The sequence below is a fragment of the Pseudoliparis swirei genome, chromosome 6 (assembly GCF_029220125.1).
Source record: "Pseudoliparis swirei isolate HS2019 ecotype Mariana Trench chromosome 6, NWPU_hadal_v1, whole genome shotgun sequence".
In the NCBI taxonomy this organism is placed as follows: Eukaryota; Metazoa; Chordata; class Actinopteri; order Perciformes; family Liparidae; genus Pseudoliparis; species Pseudoliparis swirei.
Window position 1 is genome coordinate 11,452,196 of NC_079393.1, and position 10,206 is coordinate 11,462,401.

The window sequence follows — 10,206 nt, forward strand, 5'->3', positions numbered from 1 at the left end:
AGCAGGAGACTTGTCCTGAAGCGAGGGATCAGTTTTCATTCTCATGGCCTCATCGGAGGGATCCTGCCGCAGATGACCCGATGGGCCCTTTCTGAAGGACACCGTCTTCCTGCCTGGGAAGAAGTTGGTGGTCTTCTTCATCATCTCCTGTGCACAGCAAAACACAACGCAGCGCATAGACAGAGTCCCTCACGTTAACAGTGATGAGCATTTGTAATAAGTAGGTAACAGCTTCATTTATTACACAGATATAGGCAGACGGACAAAAAAACTAAGTGTTTTCCACCTTATTATTCTTTATTCTGCTTGTCATAGAACTTGAACCCATCTTAAACGTGGGGAACTGTAGTAATTACCCATTCAAACTAATATTATTCATAAAGACAAGTCAATGAGTTCCTGTTGATGTTGACCACGTTACACACACAACAATATACATTAAATACGTCCCATTCAATACTAACCGTACGGTGCTAACAACACACAGTGTTACAATGCTATCCAACACAAGTAAAGTAAACTATAGAAGCCGTTGACCAACATATACAACTGAGAACCGTTCATTAAGTAACTTCATTCACAAAATGCGGCGTACTTACGTGTAACTGTTTGTCCGAAAAAGAACTGTGAAAAGATGCTGCGCGAAGCTCAGGTGCGTGTGCTGCTGCAGGTCGTCTCTCACTCAAAGGGGAACATACGGGTCTCTTTGCCTCGTGTCCAGGGGGGAAACAGCGCCCCCAAAATCCCACGTGTGGCCAAAGATATATCGCATCGGTAGTGATAAGAACTACCATAGAGAATGAATGGGGAAAGTTAAGGAAAGTTAAGGACTACTATACACGGGGTTCAATTCCCAGTTGGGGTGTTCCTTCTGTGTGGAGTTTGCATATTTTTTTAGTTAGTTAGTTCATATTTTGAGTTGGACAAACACAAATTAATTTAATTTAATGAATATCGTTATTTTATTTTAGATATATATGATACAAATGAGTTGGACTAACTTAATTACATTTTATTGCACTGATGTGCTAAATTTGAGTTGGAGTTGCATATAATTATTGGATGGAAAACCTGCCAACAATTTAATTGAGTTCATCCAATGAGTCATTTCTTTGAGTGTAGATAGACAGATAGATAGACAGATAGATAGATAGATAGATAGATAGATAGATAGATAGATAGACAGATCGATAGATAGATTAAAAGCAATAAACAGCAGTAAATAATCAATAAACTAGAACATAATTGACTGCATTTCTGAGAACATATAGACTGAACTACAATGGCATATTGAACAAAGATAATATGGCACACTGTGCATTATAATATGAATATAATACATGTATATGAGTGCAGGATGCTCTAAAGTGACTCATTCCGTGTGAGCGCACAGACGGCAGCGTGTGACATGTCAGTGGAGCAACGTGTTGAGCCTATTGCACATCAGCCAGCGGTCTGGGAGATACTGGACGCCCATTGGCCCGCACAACCTCGAATGATCGGCTCGGAATTCGTACAGTGAGTCGGTGAATGAGTCCATTAACATTTTAGGGAAGACGGCGAGGATGAATTGTGTGATGTTCACTATTTGAAATGGGTCTAAATGAAACGGGAGCTGATAAAAGGAGCCGGTGTGTCGGTGTGACTGCACCCCGGGGAGAGTAGCCACTATCTGGAGACTGTAAGTGTGACATATTTCCCCACCTTCACGTCGTGGGCCTCTACAGCCTGCCGCTGTCTGCGAGTAGTGTTCAACTAATCGATACACCGGCGACGCACGTTTATTGATAGACGGTCTGTGGTTTGATGGATCAGGGTTGTGTCCTGTGTTTACACCGTTGACCGGTTATTATGATAAACTGCGACGTATTGTTCCCAATGCGCTGCTGTACAACATGAAGAGTCGCACACAAACCCACTTAAGGCTAAATATAGATTATTCTCAATATTTCATTACATGACGATGTTGCACTTATTCACCCGCTATTGGAGGATGTCGATACAGACTAATTATGCAAATCCGGCAGCCTCCTGTTATATTTCATCATCAACTATTATATGTTGCTTTACTCTTTGTGTGACTTCACTCGTGTCACAATCAGCTGTGTGGTTAAAGTAAAGAGAGCAACAGGTTAAACCCTTTTCCTCTGGATGCTGCTCCCGCTGCACAATCTGTGACCGCACGCTGTCAGAGGGGCGTTAAACACAACTCCAGGTGTCAAAGTGTGTGGCTGACTGGCCCTTTAGTGTGCAGGTGGACCCCAGCCAGAGGCAGCAGGCAGGATGGGAGGTGGAGGCCAGCTGACGGAGCCAGGAGAGAAGGTCATCGGGTGAACTGGTGGCGTCTACACCTGGGAGGAGGTGCAGAGCCACTGCAACAAGAATGACCAGTGGCTGGTGATCAATCGAAAGGTTTACAACATCACGCAGTGGGCCAAAAGGCACCCAGGAGGGATCCGAGTCATCAGCCACTACGCTGGAGAGGATGCCTCGGTAATGTTTTACATTACAACACATTCCCTTGGAAATACAAGAGAGCTTTGTTGTTGAGGTGTCCATAATTGTCACCGGTGGAATGTAACTACACAACATGTTCACCAACACATTGTTAAACATTACACAAACGGTTTCCAGCCTTTTTACGGTTTAGGTTGAGCTACCATTTGTCACCATTGCACCACCGAAGAGACACTTTTCTAAACTTCTCAAATTATTTAATTTACAGTGACACTCACTCACAAAAATATTCAATCCTGCCATTTGTGGCCCAATTACAACCACGAACTCATGTATCTGTTGACCATTTGCTAAACCTTAAGCCCGTTGTCTGCTTGTTTGAAATTATAAAACAAATTTTTATTTACTGGTCACTTTCTCTTTTCTGGTTTCCAGGAGGCATTCACTGCTTTTCATCCCAACTTAGAGTTTGTGCGTAAGTTTCTGAAGCCTCTGCTGATTGGAGAGCTGGCAGCGACAGAGCCCAGCCAGGACCGAAACAAAAACGTGAGATCAGTCTCAGATTCTTCATGTAACAATGAACATCTTCATGTCTCAGTGGGACAACATGATTGACACCATGTCCAGAAACACCTGAGGAAAAAGAGGGTCAGACCTTTACACATCTGTTTTGTTATTATGAGTCTCACAATGTTCAGGCACATCTCAGATTCTGGACACTTGTGTCTTTAGCTAAATAACTCAAACTGTCTTCATACCTTGTTTTTTCTTCTTCTTTTTGTAATCTCTGTACTAAAACTGTAAATATTGTGAGAACATCTCCTTTTCTCTTGAACCCCAAATGACTGGTATTCTTCCACTGGGCTCTCAGGCGACAATCATACAGGATTTCCACACTTTACGTGCGAAGGTGGAGCGCGAGGGTCTGTTTCAAGCTCGGCCTTTGTTCTTCTGCCTCCACCTGAGTCACATCCTGCTGCTGGAGGCCCTCGCCTGGCTGATCATCTGGATCTGGGGAACGAGCTGGACCCTGACCTTTCTGAGCGCCGTCATGCTGGCAACTGCTCAGGTGACTCCAGCACCTTCATCTCTTCCCTCGAGCTGTCATTGTGGGTGAACTTTGACTGAATGCTCGTTTCTCTTCCTCCTCTGTAGCTGCAGGCTGGATGGCTGCAGCACGACTTCGGCCACCTGTCTGTCTTCAAGAAGTCCAGGTGGAATCACTTGTTGCACAAGTTTGCCATCGGCCATTTGAAGGTAATTGGTATTCTCAGTTGCGCATTTCCTTTTCTGAAGATTTGACAGAGATAATAAAGGATTGTTTTTCTCAGGGAGCGTCTGCCAACTGGTGGAACCACCGGCATTACCAGCATCACGCGAAACCCAACATCTTCAGTAAGGACCCCGATGTCAACATGTTGCACGTCTTCGTAGTCGGAGCGACTCAACCGGTGGAGGCAAGGAACTGATTTCCCTTTTTTTCCCTTTAACATATTATTATTTAATCCTTGACCAGCTTCTCATCCTAACTCTGTATTCCTCTCTTTTACAGTACGGCATTAAAAAGATCAAATATATGCCCTATCACTACCAACACCAGTACTTCTTTCTGGGTATGTTTCTTAAACTCTTTAAAAAAGAGTGAAACTATGAAAACATCACAGGAATAACAGTTCACTTGTTCTCCTTTTTTAGTTGGACCTCCGCTTCTTATTCCAGTGTACTTCCACATTCAGATCATTCGCACCATGATTTCCCGCCACGACTGGGTGGTAAGACGATGTCAGGTTACACGAGGGCTTTGTAACAATGAGGGATGAGTTGATCACACAGATCATGTTAACCATGCTGTCTTCATGAAGGATCTGGCCTGGTCTCTGTCTTACTACCTGCGCTACCTTTGCTGTGCGGTGCCCATGTACGGCCTGTTTGGCTCCGTGGTGCTCATCAGCTTCGTCAGGTAAACAGCAAACACACACACTGATATATTGTCATCAAACCCCACACACACACCTCCTGTTTGAAGCATGTATTGTAACACACGCTCTGAACACTGAACAACTTAAATAACAAAGATACACATGACCTGTCACTAACACTTACAATAAATAGCTAGAAAGGGAAGATAAAGTTGTAATTTAAAATGTGTTATGAATGTATAAATAATGAATACATTACCTAACCCTTTATAAATATGTATGAAGTGACCCCTCGCCATATGGTGTCACACATTATTCAGCCCCTCGTCTTGTGTTGCCTTGTTTCAGGTTTTTGGAGAGCAACTGGTTCGTGTGGGTGACTCAAATGAATCATCTGCCGATGAACATCGACCACGATCAGCACCAGGACTGGCTGTCCATGCAGGTGCCTGGTTCATTTTCAATAATACAGTCGGCTGTGCTGGTGTATTGACGCGTCTTTCGTGTCCTCCTCTACTTAAGCTGCACGCCACCTGTAATATCGAGCAGTCCCCCTTCAACGACTGGTTCAGCGGACACCTCAACTTCCAAATCGAACACCAGTAAGTCAGGGATTGAGTCCAAGGAGAACATGTGTTCATCAGTTCAAGGTTTGGAGGAAAAGACTTGTTTTAGAGATAATACAATAAGTATTATAAGTAGAAGGTCTAATCGTCATCAGGTCTTTTGTAGCCAAACTGTTTTAACTTCCAGTAAAGATCCCAACGTTTTTGTTATGATTTGTCTTCGACCCCAATTGCACGACAACAGACAGTGTTACTGTTTAGCCGGGAAAGCACGGCGTAATTTATTTGAATACTCGAGCGGAAAGTTCAGAGAAAACGAAAGAAAAACTGCCTCCTTAATTTGGCAGAGGGAAGCAAGCAAACAAAAACTCACTCTTGAAATAATCCACGGGAAAAGTTACTCCACGATAATCCAGATGCCACAAAGCTCTGACATAAAAAAAACTCCAGGGTTGAATGAGCTCTCCTCCTGAGCTTCCAGAACGAACTCGCAGCGAGCTTCTTCTTCTTCTTCTTCTTTTTGTTTTTAGGCGGCTGGCATCCAAACTGGTGCATTACCGCCACCTACTGCCTTTCTTTGCGAACTAGAAATAGCAAGCCCTTTATCCCCTCAAAAAGAAAAGAAAAGAAAATAAATAAATTAAAATAAACTAAACTAAGAAGGGAGCCCTGTCAACTTCAGTGCCCTAAATTCTTCTATTCAACCCTGTCTCCTTCAGATACTGCAGCACCCTTCCTGCCCCCAAGGATAATGCATCCCTCAATTGCACCCCTCCTACTGCCAGCCTCCTCTTCAACCTGCCTCGCTCGTTTCCAAATTTCTGGCAATGCCACATGACATGATCCACCGTTTCTGCTGTCTTGCAGTACTCGCACAGTCCAGTTGGGTGTTTTTTAATTAAGTGCATTGTATTGTTTAGCTTTGTATGTCCAATCCTGAGTCTACTCAATATGTTTTCTTCTCTAGTGCTTAATATTGTTGTCCTCCCCTTGTTAACATCCTTCTGAATAGTATACAGTTGTCTTTCTGTGCCTCCTGCCTCCCAACTGTGCTGCCATTCCTTAATAATGTTTACCTTTATTATTGATTTAGCTTCTGATTTGCTAAATAAAATATCCTTCTTGTTCTGACATTCCAATGCTTGCTTAGATAGTTTATCTGCTGCTTCATTTCCCTTTACCCCTCTATGTGCCGGCACCCACATGAATGCTACCAAAATACCCATATGCTTAAGACGGAAAAGTGCTTCGTGTATTTCATTGATTAAGTCCTGCCTGCTGTTAGATGTGAGTGATTGTAATGACATTAATGTTGAACTGGAATCCGAACAAATGATGACCTTACTTATCTGAACCTCCTCCACCCACTGTAGTGCTGCTAGAATGGCCAATGTCTCGACTGTATACACCGACAGATGGTCTGACGATCTCCGTTTTACTTCATAACGAAAAGATGGGATGGTGACCGCAAAACCGGTTCTACCTGTAGCCTACTAGGATCTTTCGATCCATCCGTGAATGCCGGAGTAAATGATTTATATGTCGTCTTCAGCCTATCCTCCACCATTCCTGCAATATTATCAATGTTTTTAAGTGCTTGGGTTTTGTTCAGAGTGAGAAAAAATTGATCAACTAATACTGAGGAAAATAACCAAGGAGGTGTTACCGATAGCGACACGGTAGCAGTGAATTTGATCTGATTCAACCCCATCTCCCTTGCAAATTGTCCACTACTCCACGCAAAGCAGCCCCGTTTGTCCCTTTCGCTTTCCCAACACGGCATGAGCCCCTTTGTGGTTGGGTGCTTGTCCACGGAATGCCCTTGCAGCTCGCAGCGAGCTACTGGCAGTCCTTTTATTTACTCCCTGTATAACGAGCTACAGCTGCGACGTGAGCAGAGTGGCTTCAGCATGGACGGATTAAGAAACCACGGGCCCCTGGGCCTGGACCTGTCAAGGCCCCCCCCCCCCCCCCCGCAAAAAAAAAAAAAGTCAAAACAAAAAAGTCAACAAAAAAAAGTCTAAAATATATATATATATAATTACTTTTTTTTACATCGCTAACAAAACAGTCCGTATGGAACAACGATACCGGAGCTGAGCAGACAACATAACGCAAATTATATGACCATGACATGAATGACTTAAGCCTAGCATATACCGGCTATGGCGCATCGTGTCATATCATCATATCAATACAAAGTTAACTAGAACGGGCACTCGGTAGAGCGCATACCTTCGCATATCACAAGATTGGGCATTGAATTATGAACATTTTGGCATTAGTTGCATGCCAATTGGACAAAAATGTATCGTGCTATGGTAAAAAAAAGATGTTGACCTTTCCATGACCTTGACCTTGACCTTTGACCCGATTGATCCCAAAATCTAATCAAATGGTCCCCGGATAATAACCAATCATCCCACCAAATTCCATGTGATTCAAGAAGATTTGACCTGTTCATGACCTTCGACCTTGACCTTTGACCCGATCGATCCCAAAATCTAATCAACTGGTCCCCGGATAATAAACAATCATCCCACCAAATTTCATGCGATTCGATTCAATACTTTTTGAGTTCTGCGAAAGATTTTGAACTGTTCATGACCTTTGACCTTGACCTTTGACCCGATCGATCCCAAAATCGAATCAACTGGTCCCCGGATAATAAACAATCATCCCACCAAATTGCATGCGATTCGGTTCAATACTTTTTGAGTTTTGCGAATAACACGCATACAAATAAATAAATAAATAAATAAATAAATAAATACACGGAGATCAAAACATAACCTTCTGGCATTTTCAATGTGAAGGTAATAACAGCTACTTCACGCAGAGGCTCTGGATTAGGGGCCCCCTGAGCTCATGGGCCCCTGGTGCCGGTAGGCTCGTTCGGTAATCCATCCCTCAGTAGGACTATTGGGGCCTTGTTACTGACATGAATGACTTAAGCCTAGCAGATACCGGCTACGGCGCATCGTGTCATATCATCATATTCATATCAATACAATGTTAATAACAGCGACGTCACGCAAGGAGGCTCAGGCCCAGGGGCCCCGTGAGCTCAGGGGGCCCCTGAGCTCACAGGCCCCATGGCTCACGGGCCCCCTGAGCTCATGGGCCCCCTGAACTCACGGGCCCCCTGAGCTCATGGGCCCCCTGAGCTCACGGGCCCCTGGGCTCACGGGCCCCTGAGCTCATGGGCCCCCTGAACTCACGGGCCCCTGAGCTCACGGGCCCCTGGTGCCGGTAGGCTCGTTCGGTAATCCATCCCTCAGTAGGACTATTGGGGCCTTGTTACTGACATGAATGATTTAAGCCTAGCAGATACCGGCATACGGCGCATCGTGTCATATCATCATATTCATATCAATACAATGTTAATCACAGCGACGTCACGCGCGGAGGCTCAGGCCCAGGGGCCCCCTGAGCTCATGGGCCCCTGGGCCTGGGCCCGGTAGGCCCGTTGGTTAATCCATTCCTGGGCTTCAGGTGTGCGCTGGAGGTGGGACCCCGGCTGGCTGAGTCCTAACAGTTTTTAAAGATATGAGAAATGTGTATCACATGATTTGACTATTTCACTCAACATAAACATCATGCAGTTAGAGAGCTTGAAAGAGCTTATGAGATGTTGGAGTTATTGGCTGTAGAGATATCTGTCTTCTCTTCTATATAATATAACTCTTTGGCACCAGGCTTGTGGTGCTCAAAGCGCGACAAATACATTTTAAAAACTCTCTTCAGAGCTCCTGACCCGGTTACTCAAGATGATCCACACACCTTGTTTTAAACAGTTTCATGTAAGAACTATGGTTGAAAGAAAATAGAAAACTGTATTTCAAGGGGTTATATTTATGGACTCCCAGTATATTTGATCACTACAAAACACAACATGATCTTTCTCAGGAAATTAACTGTTAAATATTCAACTGTTCTGTAGTTTACAAAATATAAACATTAGGACTACAGTGTTGTTTTCCTGTTAATATCCTGTAAACTTAGTCATTTCTGTGAAATATCGAGATTAAAAAAAACAAAAAAACAAAAATACAAAGATAATAATAAAAAAATATATCCATTATATACTGTATATAATGACATTGGTTCATTGGATTGAATTGCACTTGTAAAAAGTATTTTAACGTTCACATTTGCTGTATTTTTTTGCTTTGTAATACAAGCATAGTTCTTGACAAATGCCATCCTCTGTGTTCAGTCTCAAAAACAATAGAATAAACAGCCAGTGTGGACTTCAAGCGACCGCTTCCTATTGGATATAAGCTGGTTTAACTCTATTCAGACATTGTGAAACAACGGTGAATCCTTTCTTCTCCATCAGTATCTTTTTAAATGACTAATCTGATTATTTATTTAAATTCCAAAACCATTTGTTGAGGCATGTTTGATGCTGACTGACGCCTTCTGTTCCCTTTGTCTTTGAAGTTTGTTTCCCACGATGCCACGCCACAACTACCACCTGGTGACCCCGCTGGTCCGCGCGCTGTGTGAGAAACATGGCGTTCCTTACCAGGTGAAAACAATGTGGCGAGGCCTCGCGGATGTTTTCAGGTAAGTCCAATAGTAGTAATTTATTATCTGATGAGACACCTTGAAGGTCGTTTCCACCGGACAAAACAAAGGCTTGAGCTCCAAAGTGCAACTGGCAGAATAAAAAAGACAGAATGAGATATAAATATTGTCATGCTCAAATCTAGATGGTTCAGTTTGATTGCTTGTCTGAAGAGTGTCGTGTGTATTTGTGTTTCAGGTCACTGAAAAACTCCGGCGACATCTGGCTCGACGCATATCTCCATAAATGACAACTTTAATTATTTGACAAGGAGTGACATTTTTTCTCCTCTTCTGCATCATGCATTGATTGTATGTTTGCTTTTATAATCCAGTTTCTTAGTGTTGGTGATATAGTTTATTTAGTTAGATTTATACTTTTTTCAGATCCTGTGCCGGGTTTTAGTGCTTGCAGTTTCTCTGAATGGCCTTACAGTGTCTTGAACAACAGTCGTGTGGTGTTATGGATACAATTGAACAAATTAATTGTGAGGTATTAACCGTGATTGTCATTATATTTCATGAGGCAGAACAATAAAATGAGACAATTACATGGTAATATTACAAGTCCCGTGTAATTGAGGATGAATTAGTTACTGCACTTAATTTTAACTTACTTCTTGACTTGCAACTCTTGTTCTTATCTTACAGTATACAATAAAGGAAATGTATTGACTGTTTATCCAACTCTG

The 10,206-nt window shown here is 43.0% G+C and overlaps 1 protein-coding gene across 1 annotated transcript; it reads left to right on the top strand.

The window, feature by feature from the left end:
- The first annotated feature begins 1,188 nt into the window (after nt 1–1,188).
- Nucleotides 1,189–10,194, top strand: fads2 (fatty acid desaturase 2). Its single transcript, XM_056417678.1, is given in 13 exon segments — nt 1,189–1,681; nt 2,248–2,493; nt 2,893–3,003; nt 3,329–3,526; nt 3,613–3,714; nt 3,789–3,914; nt 4,010–4,070; nt 4,153–4,229; nt 4,320–4,417; nt 4,725–4,821; nt 4,899–4,978; nt 9,389–9,514; nt 9,714–10,194. Coding segments are annotated over 12 exon segments (1,338 nt in total). The 5' UTR covers nt 1,189–1,681; nt 2,248–2,283; the 3' UTR covers nt 9,766–10,194.
- The last annotated feature ends 12 nt before the right edge of the window (nt 10,195–10,206 follow it).